This window comes from Salmo salar, chromosome 07, assembly GCF_965601325.2.
Source record: "Salmo salar chromosome 07, fSalSal1, whole genome shotgun sequence".
Classification (NCBI taxonomy): domain Eukaryota; kingdom Metazoa; phylum Chordata; class Actinopteri; order Salmoniformes; family Salmonidae; genus Salmo; species Salmo salar.
This window is the reverse complement of record NC_138297.1, coordinates 67,367,501-67,393,909: the sequence shown is the minus strand read 5'-3', so window position 1 is coordinate 67,393,909 and position 26,409 is coordinate 67,367,501. Positions and strand designations below refer to the sequence as shown.

Sequence of the window (26,409 nt, the reverse complement as noted above, 5' to 3'; positions counted from 1 at the left end):
TAACAGACTCTAGTCTAGTCATACATCATACTGAGACCTTTAACAGACTCGAGTCTGGTCATACATCATACTGAGACCTTTAACAGACTCTAGTCTGGTCATACATCATACTGAGACCTTTAACAGACTCTAGTCTGGTCATACATCATACTGAGACCTTTAACAGACTCTAGTCTGGTCATACATCATACTGAGACTTTTAACAGACTCTAGTCTGGTCATCCATCATACTAAGACCTTTAACAGACTCTAGTCTGGTCATACATCCTACTAAGACCTTTAACAGACCCTGATCATACAGTGCATTCGGAAAGTATTCAGACCACTTGACTTTTTCCTTATTTTGTTACATTAGAGCCATATTCTAAAATCGATTAAATAAATAAAAATCCTCATCAATCTACACACAATACCCCATAATGACAAAGTGAAAACAGGGTTTTAGATATTTTAGCAAATGTATAAAAAAACAAAAACAGAAATACCTTATTTACATAAGTATTCAGACCCTTTGCTATGAGACTCGAAATTGAGCTCTGGTGCATCCTGTATCCATTGATCATCCTTCAGATGTTTCTACAACTTGATTGGAGTCCAGCTGTTGTAAATTCAATTGATTGGACATGATTGGAAAGGTGCTCACCTGTCTATATAAGGTCCCACAGTTGACAGTGCATGTCAGAGCAAAAACCAAGCCATGAGGTCGAAGGAATTGTCCTTAGAGCTCCGAGAGAGGATTGTGTCGAGCCACAGACCTGAGGAAGGGTACCAAAACATTTCTGCATCATCGAAGATCCCCAAGAACACAGTGGCCTCTATCATTCTTAAATGGAAGAAGTTTGGAACAAGCAAGACCCTTCCTAGAGCTGGCCGACTGGGCCAAACTGAGCAATCGGGGGAGAAGGCCCTTGGTCAGGGAGGTGACTAAGAACCCGATGGGCACTCTAACAGAGCTCCAGAGTTCCTCTGTGAACCTTCCAGAAGGGCAACCATCTCTGCAGCACTCCACCAATACCAATCAGGCCTTTATGGTAGAGTGGCCAGACAGAAGCCACTCCTCAGTAAAAGGCACATGACAGCCCACTTGGAGTTTGCCAAAAGGCACCCAAAGGACTCTCAGACCATGAGAAACAAGATTCTCTGGTCTGATGAAACCAAGTTTGAACTTCTTGGCTTGAATGCCAAGTGTCACGTCTGGAGGAAACCTGTTACCATCCCTACGGTGAATAATGGTGGTGGCAGCATCATGCTGTGGGGATGTTTTTCAGCGGCAGGGACTGGGAGAATAGTCAGGATCAAGGGAAAGGTGAATGGAGCAAAGTACAGAGAGATCGTTAATGAAAAGCTGGTCCAGAGTGCTCAGGACCTCAGACTGGGGCGAAGTTTCACCATCCAACAGGACAATGACACTAAGCACACAGCCAAGACAACGCAGGAGGGGCTTCGGGACAAGTCTCTGAAGTTCCTTGAGTGGCCCAGCCAGATCCCGGACTTGAACCTGATTGAACATCTCTGGAGAGACCTGAAAATAGCTGTGCAGCGACACTCCCCATCCAACCTGACAGAGCTTGAGAGGATCTGCAGAAAAGAATGGGAAAAACTCCCCGAACACAGGTGTGCACAACTTGTAGCATCATACCCAAGAAGAGTCGAGGCTGTAATCGCTGCCAAAGGTGCTTCAACAAAGTACTGAGTAAAGGGTCTGAATACTTATGTAAATTTGATCATTTCCGTTGTTTAAAAAATAAAAATAAATGCAGAAATCTTGAGAAAACCTGTTTTGCTTTGTCATTATTGGGTATTGTGTGTAGATTGATGAGGCTGTAACGTAACAAATCATTTAGAAAAAGTCAAGCGGTCTGAATACTTTCTGAATGGGTTGTACATTATACTAAGCTCCGCCCCTTTCTGGACACAATGCCCTCCATCAGCTGGAACATCACTTGTTATCCGGAGCTATTTTAACACAGAAAACATTTAGATAACACAGTGGAATTTACAGCATCCATGGCTAGAGTTATCCTACTTACATTTAAACTAATTACAAGAAAATAAATGAATGCATCCTTGTCGTTCCAATGTGACTGTAGACATTAGGAAGTCTACATTCATTGTCTGTGAAATCAGCCACAAAAGGGGTTGCTCTATGCCATGTTAATACGTCCTACCAAATACAATGACATTCTGGCATTCCAGAATGTCATTGTTCTATTCTGTCAGTACCACCACAGGAGAGGCTCGTCAATGCACCACTGTACCCACCCAAATGGGCGCCTGCCTGCCTGGGATAGGGAGTCAGGGCTCGCCTCCTGCCCCCTCCCCACCCATCTAAAAGGTCCCCTTTTTCTCCTCATTCGCTTCCCATCATCCCCTCCCAGCGGGCTAGCGGGGGCCCGGGGCCTGACCGGGGCTGAAGCCGTGGCCAGAGAACTTTAAACAGCCATGAAACAATCCTATCTCCTTCCGCCATCTCCACCACACACCCCTCTACTGATCTGTTCTCAGAGCCTCAGCTTCTCTACTGGTCTGTTCTCAGAGCCTCTCTACTGGTCTGTTCTCAGAGCCTCAGCTTCTCTACTGGTCTGTTCTCAGAGTCTCTCTACTGGTCTGTTCTCAGAGTCTCTCTACTGGTCTGTTCTCAGAGTCTCTCTACTGGTCTGTTCTCAGAGTCTCTCTACTGGTCTGTTCTCAGAGTCTCTCTACTGGTCTGTTCTCAGAGTCTCTCTACTGGTCTGTTCTCAGAGCCTCAGCTTCTCTACTGGTCTGTTCTCAGAGTCTCTCTACTGGTCTGTTCTCAGAGCCTCAGCTTCTCTACTGGTCTGTTCTCAGAGTCTCTCTACTGGTCTGTTCTCAGAGTCTCTCTACTGGTCTGTTCTCAGAGTCTCTCTACTGGTCTGTTCTCAGAGTCTCTCTACTGGTCTGTTCTCAGAGTCTCTCTACTGGTCTGTTCTCAGAGTCTCTCTACTGGTCTGTTCTCAGAGCCTCAGCTTCTCTACTGGTCTGTTCTCAGAGTCTCTCTACTGGTCTGTTCTCAGAGTCTCTCTACTGGTCTGTTCTCAGAGTCTCTCTACTGGTCTGTTCTCAGAGTCTCTCTACTGGTCTGTTCTCAGAGTCTCTCTACTGGTCTGTTCTCAGAGTCTCTCTACTGGTCTGTTCTCAGAGCCTCAGCTTCTCTACTGGTCTGTTCTCAGAGTCTCTCTACTGGTCTGTTCTCAGAGTCTCTCTACTGGTCTGTTCTCAGAGTCTCTCTACTGGTCTGTTCTCAGAGTCTCTCTACTGGTCTGTTCTCAGAGTCTCTCTACTGGTCTGTTCTCAGAGTCTCTCTACTGGTCTGTTCTCAGAGTCTCTCTACTGGTCTGTTCTCAGAGTCTCTCTACTGGTCTGTTCTCAGAGTCTCTCTACTGGTCTGTTCTCAGAGCCTCAGTCTCTCTACTGGTCTGTTCTCAGAGTCTCTCTACTGGTCTGTTCTCAGAGTCTCTCTACTGGTCTGTTCTCAGAGTCTCTCTACTGGTCTGTTCTCAGAGCCTCAGTCTCTCTACTGGTCTGTTCTCAGAGTCTCTCTACTGGTCTGTTCTCAGAGTCTCTCTACTGGTCTGTTCTCAGAGTCTCTCTACTGGTCTGTTCTCAGAGTCTCTCTACTGGTCTGTTCTCAGAGTCTCTCTACTGGTCTGTTCTCAGAGTCTCTCTACTGGTCTGTTCTCAGAGTCTCTCTACTGGTCTGTTCTCAGAGCCTCAGTCTCTCTACTGGTCTGTTCTCAGAGTCTCTCTACTGGTCTGTTCTCAGAGTCTCTCTACTGGTCTGTTCTCAGAGTCTCTCTACTGGTCTGTTCTCAGAGCCTCTCTACTGGTCTGTTCTCAGAGTCTCTCTACTGGTCTGTTCTCATAGTCTCTCTACTGGTCTGTTCTCAGAGCCTTAGCTTCTCTACTGGTCTGTTCTCAGAGCCTCTCTACTGGTCTGTTCTCAGAGTCTCTCTACTGGTCTGTTCTCAGAGCCTCTCTACTGGTCTGTTCTCAGAGTCTCTCTACTGGTCTGTTCTCAGAGTCTCTCTACTGGTCTGTTCTCAGAGTCTCTCTACTGGTCTGTTCTCAGAGTCTCTCTACTGGTCTGTTCTCAGAGTCTCTCTACTGGTCTGTTCTCAGAGTCTCTCTACTGGTCTGTTCTCAGAGTCTCTCTACTGGTCTGTTCTCAGAGTCTCTCTACTGGTCTGTTCTCAGAGTCTCTCAACTTGTCTGTTCTCAGAGCCTCAGCTTCTCTACTGGTCTGTTCTCAGAGTCTCTCTACTGGTCTGTTCTCAGAGCCTCAGCTTCTCTACTGGTCTGTTCTCAGAGTCTCTCTACTGGTCTGTTCTCAGAGCCTCAGTCTCTCTACTGGTCTGTTCTCAGAGTCTCTCTACTGGTCTGTTCTCAGAGTCTCTCTACTGGTCTGTTCTCAGAGTCTCTCTACTGGTCTGTTCTCAGAGTCTCTCTACTGGTCTGTTCTCAGAGTCTCTCTACTGGTCTGTTCTCAGAGTCTCTCTACTGGTCTGTTCTCAGAACCTCTCTACTGGTCTGTTCTCAGAGTCTCTCTACTGGTCTGTTCTCAGAGTCTCTCTACTGGTCTGTTCTCAGAGCCTCTCTACTGGTCTGTTCTCAGAGTCTCTCTACTGGTCTGTTCTCAGAGTCTCTCTACTGGTCTGTTCTCAGAGTCTCTCTACTGGTCTGTTCTCAGAGTCTCTCTACTGGTCTGTTCTCAGAGCCTCAGCTTCTCTACTGGTTTGTTCTCAGAGCCTCAGTCTCTCTACTGGTCTGTTCTCAGAGTCTCTCTACTGGTCTGTTCTCAGAGTCTCTCTACTGGTCTGTTCTCAGAGCCTCTCTACTGGTCTGTTCTCAGAGTCTCTCTACTGGTCTGTTCTCAGAGTCTCTCTACTGGTCTGTTCTCAGAGCCTCAGCTTCTCTACTGGTCTGTTCTCAGAGTCTCTCAACTTGTCTGTTCTCAGAGCCTCAGCTTCTCTACTGGTCTGTTCTCAGAGTCTCTCTACTGGTCTGTTCTCAGAGTCTCTCTACTGGTCTGTTCTCAGAGTCTCTCTACTGGTCTGTTCTCAGAGTCTCTCTACTGGTCTGTTCTCAGAGTCTCTCTACTGGTCTGTTCTCAGAGTCTCTCTACTGGTCTGTTCTCAGAGTCTCTCTACTGGTCTGTTCTCAGAGCCTCTCTACTGGTCTGTTCTCAGAGTCTCTCTACTGGTCTGTTCTCAGAGTCTCTCTACTGGTCTGTTCTCAGAGCCTCTCTACTGGTCTGTTCTCAGAGTCTCTCTACTGGTCTGTTCTCAGAGTCTCTCTACTGGTCTGTTCTCAGAGTCTCTCTACTGGTCTGTTCTCAGAGTCTCTCTACTGGTCTGTTCTCAGAGTCTCTCTACTGGTCTGTTCTCAGAGTCTCTCTACTGGTCTGTTCTCAGAGTCTCTCTACTGGTCTGTTCTCAGAGTCTCTCTACTGGTCTGTTCTCAGAGTCTCTCTACTGGTCTGTTCTCAGAGCCTCAGTCTCTCTACTGGTCTGTTCTCAGAGTCTCTCTACTGGTCTGTTCTCAGAGTCTCTCTACTGGTCTGTTCTCAGAGTCTCTCTACTGGTCTGTTCTCAGAGTCTCTCTACTGGTCTGTTCTCAGAGCCTCAGCTTCTCTACTGGTCTGTTCTCAGAGTCTCTCTACTGGTCTGTTCTCAGAGTCTCTCTACTGGTCTGTTCTCAGAGTCTCTCTACTGGTCTGTTCTCAGAGTCTCTCTACTGGTCTGTTCTCAGAGTCTCTCTACTGGTCTGTTCTCAGAGTCTCTCTACTGGTCTGTTCTCAGAGTCTCTCTACTGGTCTGTTCTCAGAGTCTCTCTACTGGTCTGTTCTCAGAGTCTCTCTACTGGTCTGTTCTCAGAGTCTCTCTACTGGTCTGTTCTCAGAGTCTCTCTACTGGTCTGTTCTCAGAGTCTCTCTACTGGTCTGTTCTCAGAGTCTCTCTACTGGTCTGTTCTCAGAGTCTCTCTACTGGTCTGTTCTCAGAGTCTCTCTACTGGTCTGTTCTCAGAGTCTCTCTACTGGTCTGTTCTCAGAGTCTCTCTACTGGTCTGTTCTCAGAGTCTCTCTACTGGTCTGTTCTCAGAGTCTCTCTACTGGTCTGTTCTCAGAGCCTCAGTCTCTCTACTGGTCTGTTCTCAGAGTCTCTCTACTGGTCTGTTCTCAGAGTCTCTCTACTGGTCTGTTCTCAGAGTCTCTCTACTGGTCTGTTCTCAGAGCCTCAGTCTCTCTACTGGTCTGTTCTCAGAGTCTCTCTACTGGTCTGTTCTCAGAGTCTCTCTACTGGTCTGTTCTCAGAGTCTCTCTACTGGTCTGTTCTCAGAGTCTCTCTACTGGTCTGTTCTCAGAGTCTCTCTACTGGTCTGTTCTCAGAGTCTCTCTACTGGTCTGTTCTCAGAGTCTCTCTACTGGTCTGTTCTCAGAGCCTCAGTCTCTCTACTGGTCTGTTCTCAGAGTCTCTCTACTGGTCTGTTCTCAGAGTCTCTCTACTGGTCTGTTCTCAGAGTCTCTCTACTGGTCTGTTCTCAGAGCCTCTCTACTGGTCTGTTCTCAGAGCTCTCTACTGGTCTTCTCTACTGGTCTGTTCTCAGAGTCTCTCTACTGGTCTGTTCTCAGAGTCTCTCTACTGGTCTGTTCTCAGAGTCTCTCTACTGGTCTGTTCTCAGAGTCTCTCTACTGGTCTGTTCTCAGAGTCTCTCTACTGGTCTGTTCTCAGAGTCTCTCTACTGGTCTGTTCTCAGAGTCTCTCTACTGGTCTGTTCTCAGAGTCTCTCTACTGGTCTGTTCTCAGAGTCTCTCTACTGGTCTGTTCTCAGAGTCTCTCTACTGGTCTGTTCTCAGAGTCTCTCAACTTGTCTGTTCTCAGAGCTCAGCTTCTCTACTGGTCTGTTCTCAGAGTCTCTCTACTGGTCTGTTCTCAGAGCCTCAGCTTCTCTACTGGTCTGTTCTCAGAGTCTCTCTACTGGTCTGTTCTCAGAGCCTCAGTCTCTCTACTGGTCTGTTCTCAGAGTCTCTCTACTGGTCTGTTCTCAGAGTCTCTCTACTGGTCTGTTCTCAGAGTCTCTCTACTGGTCTGTTCTCAGAGTCTCTCTACTGGTCTGTTCTCAGAGTCTCTCTACTGGTCTGTTCTCAGAGTCTCTCTACTGGTCTGTTCTCAGAGCCTCTCTACTGGTCTGTTCTCAGAGTCTCTCTACTGGTCTGTTCTCAGAGTCTCTCTACTGGTCTGTTCTCAGAGCCTCTCTACTGGTCTGTTCTCAGAGTCTCTCTACTGGTCTGTTCTCAGAGTCTCTCTACTGGTCTGTTCTCAGAGTCTCTCTACTGGTCTGTTCTCAGAGTCTCTCTACTGGTCTGTTCTCAGAGCCTCAGCTTCTCTACTGGTTTGTTCTCAGAGCCTCAGTCTCTCTACTGGTCTGTTCTCAGAGTCTCTCTACTGGTCTGTTCTCAGAGTCTCTCTACTGGTCTGTTCTCAGAGCCTCTCTACTGGTCTGTTCTCAGAGTCTCTCTACTGGTCTGTTCTCAGAGTCTCTCTACTGGTCTGTTCTCAGAGCCTCAGCTTCTCTACTGGTCTGTTCTCAGAGTCTCTCAACTTGTCTGTTCTCAGAGCCTCAGCTTCTCTACTGGTCTGTTCTCAGAGTCTCTCTACTGGTCTGTTCTCAGAGTCTCTCTACTGGTCTGTTCTCAGAGTCTCTCTACTGGTCTGTTCTCAGAGTCTCTCTACTGGTCTGTTCTCAGAGTCTCTCTACTGGTCTGTTCTCAGAGTCTCTCTACTGGTCTGTTCTCAGAGTCTCTCTACTGGTCTGTTCTCAGAGCCTCTCTACTGGTCTGTTCTCAGAGTCTCTCTACTGGTCTGTTCTCAGAGTCTCTCTACTGGTCTGTTCTCAGAGCCTCTCTACTGGTCTGTTCTCAGAGTCTCTCTACTGGTCTGTTCTCAGAGTCTCTCTACTGGTCTGTTCTCAGAGTCTCTCTACTGGTCTGTTCTCAGAGTCTCTCTACTGGTCTGTTCTCAGAGTCTCTCTACTGGTCTGTTCTCAGAGTCTCTCTACTGGTCTGTTCTCAGAGTCTCTCTACTGGTCTGTTCTCAGAGTCTCTCTACTGGTCTGTTCTCAGAGTCTCTCTACTGGTCTGTTCTCAGAGCCTCAGCTCTCTACTGGTCTGTTCTCAGAGTCTCTCTACTGGTCTGTTCTCAGAGTCTCTCTACTGGTCTGTTCTCAGAGTCTCTCTACTGGTCTGTTCTCAGAGTCTCTCTACTGGTCTGTTCTCAGAGCCTCAGCTTCTCTACTGGTCTGTTCTCAGAGTCTCTCTACTGGTCTGTTCTCAGAGTCTCTCTACTGGTCTGTTCTCAGAGTCTCTCTACTGGTCTGTTCTCAGAGTCTCTCTACTGGTCTGTTCTCAGAGTCTCTCTACTGGTCTGTTCTCAGAGCCTCTCTACTGGTCTGTTCTCAGAGTCTCTCTACTGGTCTGTTCTCAGAGTCTCTCTACTGGTCTGTTCTCAGAGTCTCTCTACTGGTCTGTTCTCAGAGTCTCTCTACTGGTCTGTTCTCAGAGTCTCTCTACTGGTCTGTTCTCAGAGTCTCTCTACTGGTCTGTTCTCAGAGTCTCTCTACTGGTCTGTTCTCAGAGTCTCTCTACTGGTCTGTTCTCAGAGTCTCTCTACTGGTCTGTTCTCAGAGTCTCTCTACTGGTCTGTTCTCAGAGTCTCTCTACTGGTCTGTTCTCAGAGTCTCTCTACTGGTCTGTTCTCAGAGCCTCAGCTCTCTACTGGTCTGTTCTCAGAGTCTCTCTACTGGTCTGTTCTCAGAGTCTCTCTACTGGTCTGTTCTCAGAGTCTCTCTACTGGTCTGTTCTCAGAGCCTTAGCTTCTCTACTGGTCTGTTCTCAGAGTCTCTCTACTGGTCTGTTCTCAGAGCCTCAGTCTCTCTACTGGTCTGTTCTCAGAGCCTCAGCTTCTCTACTGGTCTGTTCTCAGAGCCCCGGCGTTCTCAGAGTCTCTCTACTGGTCTGTTCTCAGAGTCTCTCTACTGGTCTGTTCTCAGAGTCTCTCTACTGGTCTGTTCTCAGAGTCTCTCTACTGGTCTGTTCTCAGAGTCTCTCTACTGGTCTGTTCTCAGAGCCTCTCTCTACTGGTCTGTTCTCAGAGTCTCTCTACTGGTCTGTTCTCAGAGTCTCTCTACTGGTCTGTTCTCAGAGTCTCTCTACTGGTCTGTTCTCAGAGCTCAGTCTCTCTACTGGTCTGTTCTCAGAGTCTCTCTACTGGTCTGTTCTCAGAGCCTAGCTTCTCTACTGGTCTGTTCTCAGAGTCTCTCTACTGGTCTGTTCTCAGAGCCTCTCTACTGGTCTGTTCTCAGAGTCTCTCTACTGGTCTGTTCTCAGAGTCTCTCTACTGGTCTGTTCTCAGAGTCTCTCTACTGGTCTGTTCTCAGAGTCTCTCTACTGGTCTGTTCTCAGAGTCTCTCTACTGGTCTGTTCTCAGAGCCTCAGCTTCTCTACTGGTCTGTTCTCAGAGTCTCTCTACTGGTCTGTTCTCAGAGTCTCTCTACTGGTCTGTTCTCAGAGCCTCAGCTTCTCTACTGGTCTGTTCTCAGAGTCTCTCTACTGGTCTGTTCTCAGAGCCTCAGCTTCTCTACTGGTCTGTTCTCAGAGTCTCTCTACTGGTCTGTTCTCAGAGCCTCAGTCTCTCTACTGGTCTGTTCTCAGAGTCTCTCTACTGGTCTGTTCTCAGAGTCTCTCTACTGGTCTGTTCTCAGAGTCTCTCTACTGGTCTGTTCTCAGAGCCTCAGTCTCTCTACTGGTCTGTTCTCAGAGTCTCTCTACTGGTCTGTTCTCAGAGTCTCTCTACTGGTCTGTTCTCAGAGTCTCTCTACTGGTCTGTTCTCAGAGTCTCTCTACTGGTCTGTTCTCAGAGCCTCAGCTTCTCTACTGGTCTGTTCTCAGAGTCTCTCTACTGGTCTGTTCTCAGAGTCTCTCTACTGGTCTGTTCTCAGAGCTCAGCTCTCTACTGGTCTGTTCTCAGAGTCTCTCTACTGGTCTGTTCTCAGAGTCTCTCTACTGGTCTGTTCTCAGAGTCTCTCTACTGGTCTGTTCTCAGAGTCTCTCTACTGGTCTGTTCTCAGAGTCTCTCTACTGGTCTGTTCTCAGAGTCTCTCTACTGGTCTGTTCTCAGAGTCTCTCTACTGGTCTGTTCTCAGAGTCTCTCTACTGGTCTGTTCTCAGAGTCTCTCTACTGGTCTGTTCTCAGAGTCTCTCTACTGGTCTGTTCTCAGAGTCTCTCTACTGGTCTGTTCTCAGAGTCTCTCTACTGGTCTGTTCTCAGAGTCTCTCTACTGGTCTGTTCTCAGAGCCTCAGCTCTCTACTGGTCTGTTCTCAGAGTCTCTCTACTGGTCTGTTCTCAGAGTCTCTCTACTGGTCTGTTCTCAGAGTCTCTCTACTGGTCTGTTCTCAGAGCCTTAGCTTCTCTACTGGTCTGTTCTCAGAGTCTCTCTACTGGTCTGTTCTCAGAGCCTCAGTCTCTCTACTGGTCTGTTCTCAGAGCCTCAGCTTCTCTACTGGTCTGTTCTCAGAGTCTCTCTACTGGTCTGTTCTCAGAGTCTCTCTACTGGTCTGTTCTCAGAGTCTCTCTACTGGTCTGTTCTCAGAGTCTCTCTACTGGTCTGTTCTCAGAGTCTCTCTACTGGTCTGTTCTCAGAGCCTTAGCTTCTCTACTGGTCTGTTCTCAGAGTCTCTCTACTGGTCTGTTCTCAGAGTCTCTCTACTGGTCTGTTCTCAGAGTCTCTCTACTGGTCTGTTCTCAGAGCTCTCTCTACTGGTCTGTTCTCAGAGTCTCTCTACTGGTCTGTTCTCAGAGCCTTAGCTTCTCTACTGGTCTGTTCTCAGAGTCTCTCTACTGGTCTGTTCTCAGAGTCTCTCTACTGGTCTGTTCTCAGAGTCTCTCTACTGGTCTGTTCTCAGAGTCTCTCTACTGGTCTGTTCTCAGAGTCTCTCTACTGGTCTGTTCTCAGAGTCTCTCTACTGGTCTGTTCTCAGAGCCTCTACTGGTCTGTTCTCAGAGTCTCTCTACTGGTCTGTTCTCAGAGTCTCTCTACTGGTCTGTTCTCAGAGCCTCTCTCTACTGGTCTGTTCTCAGAGTCTCTCTACTGGTCTGTTCTCAGAGTCTCTCTACTGGTCTGTTCTCAGAGCCTCAGCTTCTCTACTGGTCTGTTCTCAGAGTCTCTCTACTGGTCTGTTCTCAGAGTCTCTCTACTGGTCTGTTCTCAGAGTCTCTCTACTGGTCTGTTCTCAGAGCCTCAGTCTCTCTACTGGTCTGTTCTCAGAGTCTCTCTACTGGTCTGTTCTCAGAGTCTCTCTACTGGTCTGTTCTCAGAGTCTCTCTACTGGTCTGTTCTCAGAGCCTCAGCTTCTCTACTGGTCTGTTCTCAGAGTCTCTCTACTGGTCTGTTCTCAGAGTCTCTCTACTGGTCTGTTCTCAGAGTCTCTCTACTGGTCTGTTCTCAGAGTCTCTCTACTGGTCTGTTCTCAGAGTCTCTCTACTGGTCTGTTCTCAGAGTCTCTCTACTGGTCTGTTCTCAGTGTCTCTCTACTGGTCTGTTCTCAGAGTCTCTTTAATGGTCTGTTCTCAGAGCCTCAGTCTCTCTACTGGTCTGTTCTCAGAGTCTCTCTACTGGTCTGTTCTCAGAGTCTCTCTACTGGTCTGTTCTCAGAGTCTCTCTACTGGTCTGTTCTCAGAGTCTCTCTACTGGTCTGTTCTCAGAGTCTCTCTACTGGTCTGTTCTCAGAGCCTCTCTACTGGTCTGTTCTCAGAGTCTCTCTACTGGTCTGTTCTCAGAGTCTCTCTACTGGTCTGTTCTCAGAGTCTCTCTACTGGTCTGTTCTCAGAGCCTCAGTCTCTCTACTGGTCTGTTCTCAGAGCCTCAGCTTCTCTACTGGTCTGTTCTCAGAGTCTCTCTACTGGTCTGTTCTCAGAGTCTCTTTAATGGTCTGTTCTCAGAGCCTCAGTCTCTCTACTGGTCTGTTCTGGTCGTAGTTCTATGAATTTCTGTGTTTCTCTGACTGATGAAACACGGTGTAACAGTAATGTCATCAGCCTCTGTGTAGTTTCATTTACCACCACACCTCTGATGAGACATAGTATAACAGTGATGCCAGTCATTCCTCTCAGAGAGTAAAGCCTTGTAGCTGTGTTTACTTTCTGTGAAGATCTGCCTGCTGTCACTCCTCTCTTAACGAAACATTGTGTAACAGCGCTGTTCATCCGTCAATCCCCTGACCAGTCATTCCCCTGACCTGTCATTCCCCTGACCAGTCATTCCCCTGACCTGTCATTTCCCTGACCAGTCATTCCCCTGACCAGTCATTCCCCTGACCAGTCATTCTCCAGACCAGTCATTCCCCTGACCCGTCATTCCCCTGATCCGTCATTCCCATAGCCCATCATTCCCTTGACCTGTCATTCCCCTGACCAGTCATTCCCCTGACCAGTCATTCCCCAGACCAGTCATTCCCCTGACCTGTCATTCTCCTGACCCGTTTTCACCCTGTCCTGTCATTCCCCATACCCGTCATTCCCCTAACCAGTCATTCCCCTGACCCGTCATTCCCCTGATCCGTCATTCCCCTGTCCCGTCATTGCCCTGACCCGTCATCCCCCTGAACAGTCATTCCCCTGGCCTGTCATTCCCCTGACCCGTCATTTCCCTGGTCTGTCGTTCACCCTGATCTGTCGTTCACCCTGATCTGTCGTTCCCCTGACCCGTCGTTCCCCTGACCCGTCGTTCCCCTGACCCGTCATCCCCCTGACCCATCATTCCCCTGACCCGTCATTCCCCTGGCCTGTCATTCCCCTGACCTGTCATTCCCCTGGCCTGTCATTCCCCTGACCTACTACATGGTTCTCTGTGTAGTTCTGCCTAGCACCACTCCTCTGGTGATGATGTTGTCTAACAGTTATTATTTTGACCATCTAACTTGTCTGTTATGTAGCCATTGTTATGACAGTGATCCCGCCCTGACATTGTAACTGCTTTTGGATCAGATTTTGAAATATAGTTGAATAACTTGTTTGCTTGAATATCAAATTTACCTGTGCTTTATAAGTGAATTGCCAACTTGACTTTTGTTTAAACTTAGCTTGATGTATGGTATCTTGTTTCAGTCATTGACCATGTTCTGTTATAATATCCACCCTGCACAGCCAGAAGAGGACTGGCCACCCCTCATAGCCTGGTTCCTCTCTAGGTTTCTTCCTAGGTTTTTGGCCTTTCTAGGGAGTTTTTCCTAGGGAGTTTTTCCTAGCCACCGTGCTTCTTTCACATGCATTGCTTGCTGTTTGGGGTTTTAGGCTGGGTTTCTGTACAGCACTTTGAGATATCAGCTGATGTACGAAGGGCTATATAAATAAATTTGATTTGATTTGATTGACAGCCCATTCTTTCTCTCAGGTCCATCCACAGTCAGTGGCCTACAGGTATCAGAGACCTCAGACAGCCTGGGAGTTTCCTGGCAGCCTGGCCCAGGAAGGACTGAGCGCTTCAGGCTACTGCTGACCGACCGAGTGGGTGTGGTAAGGAACCTGACTCTGGAGAGCACCACTAAAAACTATATTGTCACCGACCTGGTCCCAGGGCGCGTGTATAACATCACTATGGTGACGGAGGCAGGGGGACGCCAGAGTACCACCTCAAGACAAATACAGACAGGTAAGGATTCAGTCATGATATGGGATTCATTGGAATGGACTCTCCTTAGATGACTTCAGCATCTGTAACAGCAACGTAACATCTATTTGTTAGAGTCATCACAATATTTAGAAATAGAAATTCACCAAATTCCAGGAAAGCATGCACTTCGGTGACCAGCTATTTATTTTAAGCTTTGAGCTTCTCACACAGTCATCAGCCCACACGAATAATGGGATAGTGAGTATATGGAAGATGCCAACCTCTCCTCTGCTCCCTGCATCCTGTGGTTCTGTGTGTATGGGAAAGACTGAGTGTTAGGGTCTGGTATGGACACAGGGCTCAAGCTTGCTTTCCTTCCCAACAGAGTCCCTACACAAACAAGCCTGTTTCCTTCACAACAGAGTCCCTACCCAACCAACCCTGCTTTCTTTCCCAACAGAGTCCCTACCCAACCAAGCCTGTTTCCTTCCCAACGGAGTCCCTACCCAACCAAGCCTGCTTTCTTTCCCAACAGAGTCCCTACCCAACCAAGCCTGTTTCCTTCACAACAGTGTCCCTACCCAACCAAGTCTGCTTTCTTTCCCAACAGAGTCCCTACCCAACCAAGCCTGTTTCCTTCCCAACAGAGTCCCTACCCAACCAAGCCTGCTTTCCTTCCCAACTGAGTCCCTACCCAACCAAGCCTGCTTTCTTTCCCAACAGAGTCCCTACCCAACCAAGCCTGCTTTCTTTCCCAACAGAGTCCCTACCCAACCAAGCCTGCTTTCTTTCCCAACAGAGTCCCTACCCAACCAAGCCTGCTTTCTTTCCCAACAGAGTCCCTACCCAACCAAGCCTGCTTTCTTTCCCAACAGAGTCCCTACCCAACCAAGCCTGTTTCCTTCCCAACAGAGTCCCTACCCAACCAAGCCTGTTTCCTTCCCAACAGAGTCCCTACCCAACCAAGCCTGCTTTCTTTCCCAACAGAGTCCCTACCCAACCAAGCCTGCTTTCTTTCCCAACAGAGTCCCTACCCAACCAAGCCTGTTTCCTTCCCAACAGAGTCCCTACCCAACCAAGCCTGCTTTCTTTCCCAACAGAGTCCCTACCCAACCAAGCCTGCTTTCTTTCCCAACAGAGTCCCTACCCAACCAAGCCTGCTTTCCTTCCCAACAGAGTCCCTACCCAACCAAGCCTGCTTTCTTTCCCAACAGAGTCCCTACCCAACCAAGCCTGTTTCCTTCCCAACAGAGTCCCTACCCAACCAAGCCTGCTTTCTTTCCCAACAGAGTCCCTACCCATCCAAGCCTGCTTTCTTTCCCAACAGAGTCCCTACCCAACCAAGCCTGCTTTCTTTCCCAACAGAGTCCCTACCCAACCAAGCCTGTTTCCTTCCCAACAGAGTCCCTACCCAACCAAGCCTGTTTCCTTCCCAACAGAGTCCCTACCCAACCAAGCCTGTGTCAGTCTTTAACTGTCCAGGATTGGTGTGAATTTTCCACAATATATTCAGCCATCGTAAACCTCCGACTTAGGCTGACTTTATCTATTGGTTTATAAGCATCACCATTAGCTTATTCAGAAGCAGCAGCTACTCTTCCTGGGGGCCAAAAAAAACATGAAACACGATAAGTCACAAAACACTGACACACTGATAGACAAGGACAGTCACACATATGTGACCGACCGACTTGATTCGGTCTTATGTAGCAAAATTTGAAATTGTGTTTTTTTTTTACATTGCATAAAAGTAGAGGCTCGGAGCTATAAAATGGTATATCTGTCACGCCCTGATCTGTTTCACCTCTTTGTACTTGTCTCCACATCGTTACGTCACACGGCCTGCACTTGATTCCTGATCATATCATACGCTGCAGTTGAGGAACATTGGGAAAGTAATTCTGCTTTGAAAGTTGATCAACTCTTAACCTCACTTTTTGAAAACATTGCTCTTGAATGTTTTGGTTCGTCTACTGGAGAGCTCTTCTTTGTCTACACCCATTCAGCATTGTCCACAACCTCCAAAGCCATAGCCTCACCCATGTCTTTAAGGATTCACATGTGAGGCCATGTATTTCAAGACTAAAGGCTGGTTTATACTACGGGTACCAGAGTGTGCTCTGGGCGTTCGTAAACTCAGAGTGTTGTCAGATTGTCCATTTGTAAATCAGAGCGCTGTCAGATTGTCCATTTGTAAACTCAGAGCCTTGTCAGATTGTCCATTTGTAAACTCAGAGCCTTGTCAGATTGTCCATTTGTAAACTCAGAGCATTGTCAGATTGTCCATTTGTAAACTCAGAGTGTTGTCAGATTGTCCATTTGTAAACTCAGAGCGTTGTCAGATTGTCCATTTGTAAACTCAGAGCATTGTCAGATTGTCCATTTGTAAACTCAGAGCATTGTCAGATTGTCCATTTGTAAACTCAGAGCATTGTCAGATTGTCCATTTGTAAACTCAGAGCATTGTCAGATTGTCCATTTGTAAACTCAGAGCGTTGTCAGATTGTCCATTTGTAAACTCAGAGCGTTGTCAGATTGTCCATTTGTAAACTCAGAGCATTGTCAGATTGTCCATTTGTAAACTCAGAGCGTTGTCAGATTGTCCATTTGTAAACTCAGAGCGTTGTCAGATTGTCCATTTGTAAACTCAGAGCATTGTCAGATTGTCCATTTGTATATTCAGAGCATTTTCGCTCTCGTAGCATTCAGAGCGCACACTGGACGCTCTGGCCGAGGAGTAGGGTTGTTCTGACCTCACAACGACAGTAAAGCACCTAAACTAACTGACCAACGTTGGCTAGCTTGCTAGCTACTTCCAGTACAAATGAGAGAACACCTCACTCTGACCATTTTACTCACCCTAGCAGAGCTGGTTAGGCTGTTTTCATGTTATCCAGAGTGTTACTTGCATAGTGGAGTCTTTTGTTTAGACACGTAGCTAGCTAGCTAAACAATGAACCATGATCCCAACTCATAACATTACTACCCTGCATGAAACTGCAGGTAGATAACCAACCAGGTTCAACGTTAGCTAGTTAACATTAGGCTATAATTGTTTCTGTTTTTGCGGTTTGCTCTTTGTTATAGAGCCAAAAACATTGGAGAAGTGGTTTACCCATACACCTCCGTTTTGGATAGATAACTCTTCGTGTTGTTGTTTGTTTAGTGTTTTCCCATTTTCCCAGAATTGGTTAGAGTCTATGGATTCTTCAATTACATTGAGCTGATTTCTGACATGCTGTTCCTTGTTTTTCCGTAGTGTATTTCTGTATTGTTTTAGTGATTCACCATAATGAAGGCGTAGGCTCAGGTTTTCTGGGTTTCTATGTTATTGGTTGGACAGGTTTCTCAATTCCTTTCTTAGGTTTTTGCATTCTTCATCAAACCATTTGTCATTGTTGTTCATTTTCTTTGATTTTCTGTTTGACATTTTTTGATTTGATAGGGAAGCTGAGAGGTGAAATATACTGTTTAGGTTTTCTACTAATAGTGAAGTTTACACCTTCACTATTACAGTGAAACATTTTGTCCAAGAAGTTGTCTAAAAGGGATTGAATTTGTCTCTCTCTCTCTCTCTTTCCCTCTCCCTCTCTCCCTCTCTATCCCTCACTCTCTCCCTCTCTCCCTCTCCCTCCCCCTCTCTCCCTTCTATCTCTCCCTCCCTCCCCCTTGCTCTCCCTCTCCCTCTCCCTTGCTCTCTCTCTCCCTCTATCTTTCTCTACCCCCTCTTTCTCCCCTCTCCCTCTCTCTCTCTCTCTCTCTCTCTCTCTCTCCCCTCTCACTCCCTCCCCCTGTCTCTCTCACCTCTCACTCCCTCCCCTCTGTCTCTCCTCCGTCTCTCCGTCTCCCGCCCCCCTCCCTCCCTCCCTTCCCTCTCTATCCTCCCCTCCCTCCCCTCTCCTCCTGTCTCTCTTCCTCTCCAGTGCCCTATGCCGTCTCCAACCTGAAGCTAGAGAACAATAACACCCAGGACAGTTTGAGGGCATCATGGAGTCAACCCCAGGGTGATGTGGACTCTATAGTGGTGACTCTGTCCTCGTCTGGAACCACCCCTCTGGAGAAGACCCTGTCATCTGACACCACAAAGGCCCTCTTCCACCAGCTGACACCCGGACGGACCTATCAGGTGTCTGTCGCCACCAAGAGCGGAGAGCTCTCCAACCAATCAACTGCCTCGGCTAACACAGGTGACAGTAGACATAACCAGGAAAACATCTGTAAACCAGGACAATCTCTGTGTCGTGGTCAGGAAAACGTCTTGTCCCTGGTCTAACATGCTAACAATTAGTGTTCTCAGAAAACCACTGAAGCCTTTAGTTTGGTGAGAGCAGCACTCTTCCTGTTGAAGAGGGCCTCTGCTATTAAAGCCAAGAGGATAAAGGGGGGGAGATGGTAATTCCCCTCAAGTGTGACTGTTTAATTTAAACACTCTGTTATTAAGGGTTCAGCAAGAGCTCATTGAGTGCCTCGATAATGTCTAAGATCATAACTATGTGTTTACAATTCATGAATGAATCAAGTGGATTAGAATTAGCCCATTGTGTAGTCGTGTTAAAGCGTCTGCATGCTTCCCAGCAGAAAAAGTTCAGAAGAGTTCCTGCATATATTATGATGACATTTGGTGATGTTTTGTTATTAGCTGAGGGGTTTGTTGTTAGGTGAGGGGTTTGTTATTAGCTGAGGGGTTTGTTGTTAGGTGAGGGGGTTTGTTGTTAGGTGAGGGGGTTTGTTGTTAGGTGAGGGGGTTTGTTGTTCGGTGAGGGGGTTTGTTGTTAGGTGAGGGGTTTGTTGTTCGGTGAGGGGTTTGTTGTTAGGTGAGGGGGTTTGTTGTTCGGTGAGGGGTTTGTTGTTAGGTGAGGGGGTTTGTTGTTAGGTGAGGGGTTTGTTGTTAGGTGAGGGGTTTGTTGTTAGGTGAGGGGGTTTGTTGTTAGGTGAGGGGGTTTGTTGTTAGGTGAGGGGGTTTGTTCTTAGGTGAGGGGTTTGTTGTTAGGTGAGGGGTTTGTTGTTAGGTGAGGGGTTTGTTATTAGGTGAGGGGTTTGTTCTTAGGTGAGGGGTTTGTTGTTAGGTGAGGGGGTTTGTTGTTCGGTGAGGGGTTTGTTGTTAGGTGAGGGGGTTTGTTGTTAGGTGAGGGGTTTGTTGTTAGGTGAGGGGTTTGTTGTTAGGTGAGGGGGTTTGTTGTTAGGTGAGGGGGTTTGTTGTTAGGTGAGGGGGTTTGTTCTTAGGTGAGGGGTTTGTTGTTAGGTGAGGGGTTTGTTGTTAGGTGAGGGGTTTGTTATTAGGTGAGGGGTTTGTTCTTAGGTGAGGGGGTTTGTTGTTAGGTGAGGGGGTTTGTTATTAGGTGAGGGGTTTGTTCTTAGGTGAGGGGGTGTGTTGTTAGGTGAGGGGTTTGTTGTTAGGTGAGGGGTTTGTTCTTAGGTGAGGGGTTTGTTATTAGGTGAGGGGGTTTGTTGTTAGGTGAGGGGTTTGTTATTAGGTGAGGGGTTTGTTCTTAGGTGAGGGGGTTTGTTATTAGGTGAGGGGGTTTGTTGTTAGGTGAGGGGTTTTGTTGTTAGGTGAGGGGTTTGTTGTTAGGTGAGGGGTTTTGTTGTTAGGTGAGGGGGTTTGTTGTTAGGTGAGGGGTTTGTCGTTAGGTGGGGGGGTTTGTTGTTAGGTGAGGGGGTTTGTTGTTAGGTGAGGGGGTTTGTTGTTAGGTGAGGGGTTTTGTTGTTAGGTGAGGGGTTTGTTGTTAGGTGAGGGGGTTTGTTGTTAGGTGAGGGGGTTTGTTGTTAGGTGAGGGGTTTTGTTGTTAGGTGAGGGGTTTGTTGTTAGGTGAGGGGGTTTGTTGTTAGGTGAGGGGTTTGTTATTAGGTGAGGGGTTTTGTTGTTAGGTGAGGGGGTTTGTTGTTAGGTGAGGGGGTTTGTTGTTAGGTGAGGGGGTTGTTGTTAGGTGAGGGGTTTGTTGTTAGGTGAGGGGGTTTGTTGTTAGGTGAGGGGGTTTGTTGTTAGGTGAGGGGTTTGTTGTTAGGTGAGGGGGTTTGTTGTTAGGTGAGGGGTTTTGTTGTTAGGTGAGGGGGTTTGTTGTTAGGTGAGGGGGTTTGTTGTTAGGTGAGGGGTTTGTTGTTAGGTGAGGGGTTTGTTGTTAGGTGAGGGGTTTGTTGTTAGGTGAGGGGGTTTGTTGTTAGGTGAGGGGGTTTGTTGTTAGGTGAGGGGGTTTGTTGTTAGGTGAGGGGTTTGTTGTTAGGTGAGGGGGTTTGTTCTTAGGTGAGGTTTTTTCAGGTGTTTTGGCACCACATTCTTTTTCTGGAGGCAAGCCGAAGTCGATGGCCAAAGTCTATAACCCTTCGTCGGTGATTGGTCAACAGCGGAGATTCTTCAATAAAGTCTTTGTTGTCATTCAACGAGAGAAGACTGTTTTTTATGCCAATATTTTCATTGAGAAATATTGCACCGAACATCTTACTTAGATGTAAAATTACACAACTAATGTCAAAATGTATGAAAGATTTCTTGAGTTTGAGCTTTGATTCTTTTAGACTATTTACAGCGTCTCAAAATGGACAAACAGGTACTGACTGTACTACTCAAGGAAATTCAGAGACCTTTTAACCAAAGGTCTTTTAAGGGAGTATGCGAGCACGTTCATTCGGAAAGGCGCCAGCCCGAATTTAAGCATGCTAACGCCTTAAGGGTTCTTACTTCCTGCCTTTTGAGAGCTGCTAATATAAATGAACAAAATGAAATACTCCAGACTGTGCCTTTAACTGGTCTTTCTTCTTCTCTCTGTCCCAGTCCCAGGTAAAGTGTCCCAGCTCTCTATGGTGGAGCTGGATGACTCCAACTCTCTGAAGGTGATGTGGGCTCCCCCTGGTGGAGACTGGGATAAGTACAGGGTGCTGCTGTTAAATGGGACCCAGACTCTGGATAACAGGACCGTGGAGAAAGGGGTGGTGGAGTACACTTTCTCTGGCCTGGGACTGGTCCCTGGGAGGACCTACAGGGCTGGGGTCATGGTGGAAAGCACTGGGGAGCAAGGCACTGTGGAGTACTGCCACAGAGGAATGGGTAGGCTACACAACAACTGAATGGAGTAGGAGGAAGATGCTGGCATCAGCAAGAATGATAAGAGAACTCATGACATCATCATGACTCTTCATCTCATTATTCTCTCTATTTCTGCAAACCTTCTTTCTCCCCTTCTCTCTTTCCCTTAATCCACCCCGCCCCCTGTCTCTCTCTCTCTCTCGCTCTCTCTTTCCCTTACTCTCTCTCTCTTTCTCTCTTTCCCTTACTCTAACCCACCCACTCTCTCTCTCTCCTCCCTGTCTCTCTCCCAGCTCCTAAGCCCGTCTCAGAGCTCCATATCCGCCATGCTGACGAGACCTCCCTCAGCGCCCTGTGGAGTCACGCCCCCAACTCAGCCAGGGACGGCTACGCCGTGGAGCTCCGCCATGGCAACGCCATGGTTGCCACGAGAGACCTGACCCGTGACATGAGGGAGTGCACCTTCAACGTGCTCATGCCCGGACGCGTGTTCACCATCACCGTGACAACCAAGAGCGGGGAGCTCAACAGCTCTGTGTCGGTGTTAGGGAGGACAGGTGAGAGGGTTGCTATAGCACCTGTATGGATATTTATACACAACACACTGAAACAGAGGGACTGCCCCTTTGTAGCTAAGGTCATCTCTATGGTAGGACCTTTATTTATCCAAACAAAGAAACTCAATGATACTGTTCCTTTGTAGCTGAGGTCATCTCTATGGTAACACTGTATTTATCCAATCAGTTGGACTCAATGATACTGTCCCTTTGTAGCTGAGGTCATCTCTATGGTAACACTGTATTTATCCAATCAGTTGGACTCAATGATACTGTCCCTTTGTAGCTGAGGTCATCTCTATGGTAACACTGTATTTATCCAATCAGAGGGACTCAATGATACTGTCCCTTTGTAGCTGAAGTCATCTCTATGGTAACACTGTATTTATCCAATCAGACTTTGAGGCAGCATGTACAGAGATGTTTTTACTTTGTCTCAGTTTATTTTCTTCACAAAATGGAGTCTTCAGATGAAGCCTAACACACAAAGGGTAATAATGAGCCTGCTGAGATAAAATAAGCTTAATTTTTCAAATGGAGACTGACAGTAACTGAGCCTGTCTGTCTGCAGTACCTATGGAGGTGAGGCGTGTCCACCTGAGCAACCAGGGCCACGTGGACAGTTTACAGGCCAGCTGGGAACTCCCCCCTGGAGACCTGGACTACTGCAGCCTGGAGCTCCTCCACAACAACCAGGCAGTACAGAACCACACCGTCCCAGCCAACACCACCTCTCTGCAGCTCAGTGACCTCAGGCCTGGTGCCTCCTACAGGCTGGTGGTCAGTACTGTCAGTGGTGGGATGGTGTCGAAGCCGGCCGTGGCTGAGGGACGCACTGGTAAGTTAAATATTAGGAACAGTTCATCTTTATGCATTTACTCAAATGTATCGTCCACATTAAGATCAACTGACCGACACGCGAGCCAGGCGTTTGTTTTGGGGGTTGTTCTGTATGTTCTTCCTGGTAGTCTTGTCCATTACGGCTGTATATGTGTGTATGTAATATAGTGAAGGCCAGGTGTGCTTTATTCTATACTTACAGATGTGTTGTATAAGGGTGGGTGTCTTTGTTATGGTGATTGTTAACCAACTTTAATTATAAGATACTATCTCAGAGAGAGAGTGCAATATAATATTGTTTTCCAATACAAAAGAGAATGTCTGGAATGTTCAGGAAGCTTTGTGTCAACTACAAAAAAAACTCTCCAAGGTCCCGTTCAAAGACTTCCTTGTCCGATCTCAATTGTCTTCCCCAGGAAAGTTCTGGCTATTTTGGGCCCCACCACTTCCTCCTTTTAATTAACTTCAGAGTCCGGGGGCCAAGGGTTGATGAAAACAAACACCACTTTCAGATAACATTCAGACAACTTTGGGCTAACTTTCAGCTAACGAGATAATAACAAAGGACACTTGAACTAAACCTTTCCCGTCACACTGGGTATCTGAATGTCACGTTAAATGCCATATTTAATCAAGTCAGTCGATTCAATTCAAATCATCAATGCTGTGTTGTAGGAGTAATTAATGTAAGCCAAACAACATGAAGCCATACTCTTTAGCTCAGCAGGCAACACAGTTTTGGGGTCGAAAGGATTTTGACCCAATCGACCTCACAACCGTTTTGTCCTTCTGTCCCTTCTCAGTGACAGCTGTGGTCGGAGAGGTTACGGGCAGTAACAACGGTCGTCCAGACTTCTATCTCTAACATGTGTGTCTCTGTGTCCTCTCTGTCGATGACCGGTCTCTGCCCACCCTCCTTCTCTCGTCAGTACCAGCTGCGGTCGGAGAAGTTATGGTCAGTAACAACGGTCGTCCAGACTTCCTGGGGGTGTCGTGGCAGCCAGCGGTCGGAGATGTGGACAGTTACCTGGTCCTACTGAAGGACCGCGACAGAACCGTACACAACCTGGTGGTTTCTAAGGCAAGCCCAGAGTGTGTGTTTAACTCCCTCAAGTCAGGGAGGCTGTACACCGTCTCCATAGCAACCCGCAGCGGCAGCTTCCAGAACAACACGGTGGTGACGGCTCGTACACGTAGGTCTCACCCACACACCAACACACACACACACATGCAAGCATTACAAACCAACACACACACATGCACACACCGTCTCTTGGGCCCCTCATCTTGATCACCATCTATCACTCTGTTTACAGTGCGTTCTGAAAGTATTCAGACCACTTGACATTTTGCACATTGTTTCATCACAGCCTTATTCAAAAATGTATTAAAATAACATTTCCTCACATCAATCTACGTACAATACCCCATAATGACAAAGCGAAAACAGGTTTAATTAAAAATAAAAAACAGAAATACCTTATTAACATAAGTATTCAGACCCTTTGCTGTGAGACTCGAAATTGAGCTCAGGTGCATCCTGTTTCCATTGATCATCCTTGAGATGTTTCTACAACTTGATTGGAGTCCACCTGTGGTAAATTCAATTGATTGGACATGATTTGGAAAGGCACACACCTGTCTATATAAAGTCCCACAGTTGACAGTGCATGTCAGAGCAAAAACCAAGCCGTGAGGTCGAAGAAATTGTCTATAGAGCTTCGAGACAGGATTGTGTTGCGGCACAGATCTGGGGAAGGGTACCAAAACATTTCTGCAGCATTGAAGGTCCCCAAGAACACAGTGGCCTCCATCATTCTTAAATGGAAGGCGTATGGAACCACCAACACTCTTCCTAGAGCTGTCCGCCCGGCCGAACTGAGCAATTGGGGGAGAAAGTCCTTGGTCAGGGAGGTGACCAAGAACCCAATGGTCACTCTAACAGAGCTCCAGAGTTCCTCTGTGGAGATGGGAGAACCTTCCAGAAGGACAACCATCTCTGCAGCACTCTACCAATCAGGCCTTTATGCTAGTGTGGCTATACAGAAGCCACTCCTCAGTAAAAGGCACATGACAGCCTGCTTGGAGTTTGCCAAAAAGCACCTAAAGGACTCTCAGACCATGAGAAACAAGATTCTCTGGTCTGATGAAACCAAGATTGAACTCTTTGGTTTGAATGCCAAGCATCACATCTGGAGGAAACCTGGCACCATCCCTACAGTGAAGCATGGTGGTGATAGCATCATGCTGTGGGGATGTTTTTTAGCAGCAGGGACTGGGAGACTAGTCAAGATCAATGGAAAGATGAACGGAGCAAAGTACAGAGAGATCCTCGATGAAAACCAGCTCCAGAACACTCAGGACCTCAGACTGGGGCGAAGTTTCACCTTCCAACAGGACAACAACCATAAGCACACAGCCAAGACAATGCAGGAGGGGCTTTGGGACAAGTCTCTGAATATCCTTGAGTGTCCCAGCCAGAGCCCAGACTTGAACCCGATCGGACACCTCTGGAGAGACCTGAAAATAGCTGTGCAGCGACGCTCCCCATTCAACCTGACAGAGCTTGAGAGGATCTGCAGAGAAGAATGGGAGAAACTCCCCAAATACAGATGTGCCAAGCTTGTTGCACCATACACAAGAAGACTCAAGGCTGTAATCGCTGCCAAAGGTGCTTCAACAAAGAACTGAGTAAAGGGTCTGAATACTTATTTAAATGTGTTAATCCAGTTGTACATTTTTTATAAATTAGCAAAAATGTCTAAACACCTGTTTTTGCTTTTCCATTATGGGGTATTGTGTGTAGATCGATGAGGGGGAAAAACTATTCATTCCATTTTAGAATGAGGCTGTAATGTAACAAAATATGGAAAAAGTCAAGGGGTCTGAATACTTTCCCGAATTCACTGTATATAGTTACATGGATGAATGTGTTAATATAGATTTTTTTTCTGGTGATCTAGGAAACAAATTGTTAAATTGGTAGGGAACATTTGGAGGAAAATCTTTTGGAGAAAATGTGTATCTCTTAAAATAACAACAGTGTTGTATTTAATGAAAAACACCCCACATCCTTCTTGACCTCTTGACCTCTTGACATCTCTTCTACCCCTCTCTCTACCCAGAACCCTCCAGTGTCCAGAACCCCAACGCCATCCACTCTGCCAGGGACGACTTCCTGAAAGTCTACTGGCGTCATGCGGCCGGAGACTTGGACCGTTACGAGGTGGTCATTAAGTACAACAACACGGTCGTCCAGAACCAGACGGTGGCGCGGTCACAGAACGACTGTGTGTTCAGCTCTCTGGTTCCCGGGAGGCTTTATACGGTCACTGTCAGCACCTGGAGCGGAGAGTACCAGTCCAGTGTTTCTACTGACGGGAGAACATGTCAGTCTATTAACTACATTCTATGATTCTGTGTCTATTGCTACTGCAGTGTTGGTAGAAGGTTTAAGTAAAATGCTGTACTGCTGAGTGTTCTGTGTGGCCAAGTCCATGGAAAACCAATATACAACTTATTTGGAAGAATTTGTAGGTGTGAAATCTAGACTTCAGCGCATGGGAATTGTACCTACGATCACATTCAGTAACATTTTGGCAGCGCAAAGTTAACCTTAAACTAGTGGGCATTATGGGTCAAATTCCCCTCAGCCAACGAATCCATTGAGCCCTTTGGTGTAGTGTGAATAGTTGAAATCTTTAAATAAAGTTGTATTTGACTGTCTCCGTAGTCCCCTCTGCGGTGCGGCGCCTGGCCCTGGGTGACAGTGGTACAGGTGATCTGGTGGTCACATGGTCTCCAGCGCTGGGGGATGTTGATCACTACGAGGTCCAGATCCTCTTCAACGACACGCGGGTTTACCCGCCCGTAACCCTGGGCAACGAGGCCCGTGACCACCGCCTGGCCTCGCTCACCCCGGGACGCCTGTACAAGATCGTGGTGTCCACCTTCAGCGGACCCAACCAGAGACCGCAGTTCATCGAGGGCAGGACAGGTCAGTAGGGAAACAGAGTGGGCAGCTGCCCGGGTTGGTTTTCCAAATAACCTCCCATTGCGTTTCATAGCATTTCTGTCACAGGTATTTCAGCTAAAACAACACTATAACCTTTTGTTATCACTTCATTCTGTAGAACATCATCTAAAAATTTAAAAAGCAAAAACACAACATTGTTTTTCGGCCAGTCTTCAACTTATTTATATATAAGTGATCCACATTGTGAGTGCCACATTCTGACCCATCTCCATTCTCTTCCATCCCCCCCTCCCTTCACTCCTGTCTCTCTGCCTTCTCTCTCAAACCCCCC

The 26,409-nt window shown here is 47.3% G+C and overlaps 1 protein-coding gene across 1 annotated transcript in view; it reads left to right on the top strand.

The window, feature by feature from the left end:
* The first annotated feature begins 13,158 nt into the window (after window positions 1–13,158).
* LOC123743839 (receptor-type tyrosine-protein phosphatase beta) overlaps window positions 13,159–26,409 on the top strand; it is a 15,393-nt gene continuing 2,142 nt past the window's right edge. Inside the window, exons 1-9 of the mRNA XM_082977230.1 lie at window positions 13,159–13,165; window positions 13,466–13,723; window positions 17,608–17,871; window positions 20,454–20,726; window positions 20,999–21,262; window positions 21,834–22,100; window positions 23,032–23,295; window positions 25,228–25,491; window positions 25,836–26,099. Coding sequence (XP_082833356.1) covers window positions 13,159–13,165; window positions 13,466–13,723; window positions 17,608–17,871; window positions 20,454–20,726; window positions 20,999–21,262; window positions 21,834–22,100; window positions 23,032–23,295; window positions 25,228–25,491; window positions 25,836–26,099 — 2,125 coding nt within the window. The remainder of the gene's footprint in view (window positions 13,166–13,465; window positions 13,724–17,607; window positions 17,872–20,453; window positions 20,727–20,998; window positions 21,263–21,833; window positions 22,101–23,031; window positions 23,296–25,227; window positions 25,492–25,835; window positions 26,100–26,409) is intronic.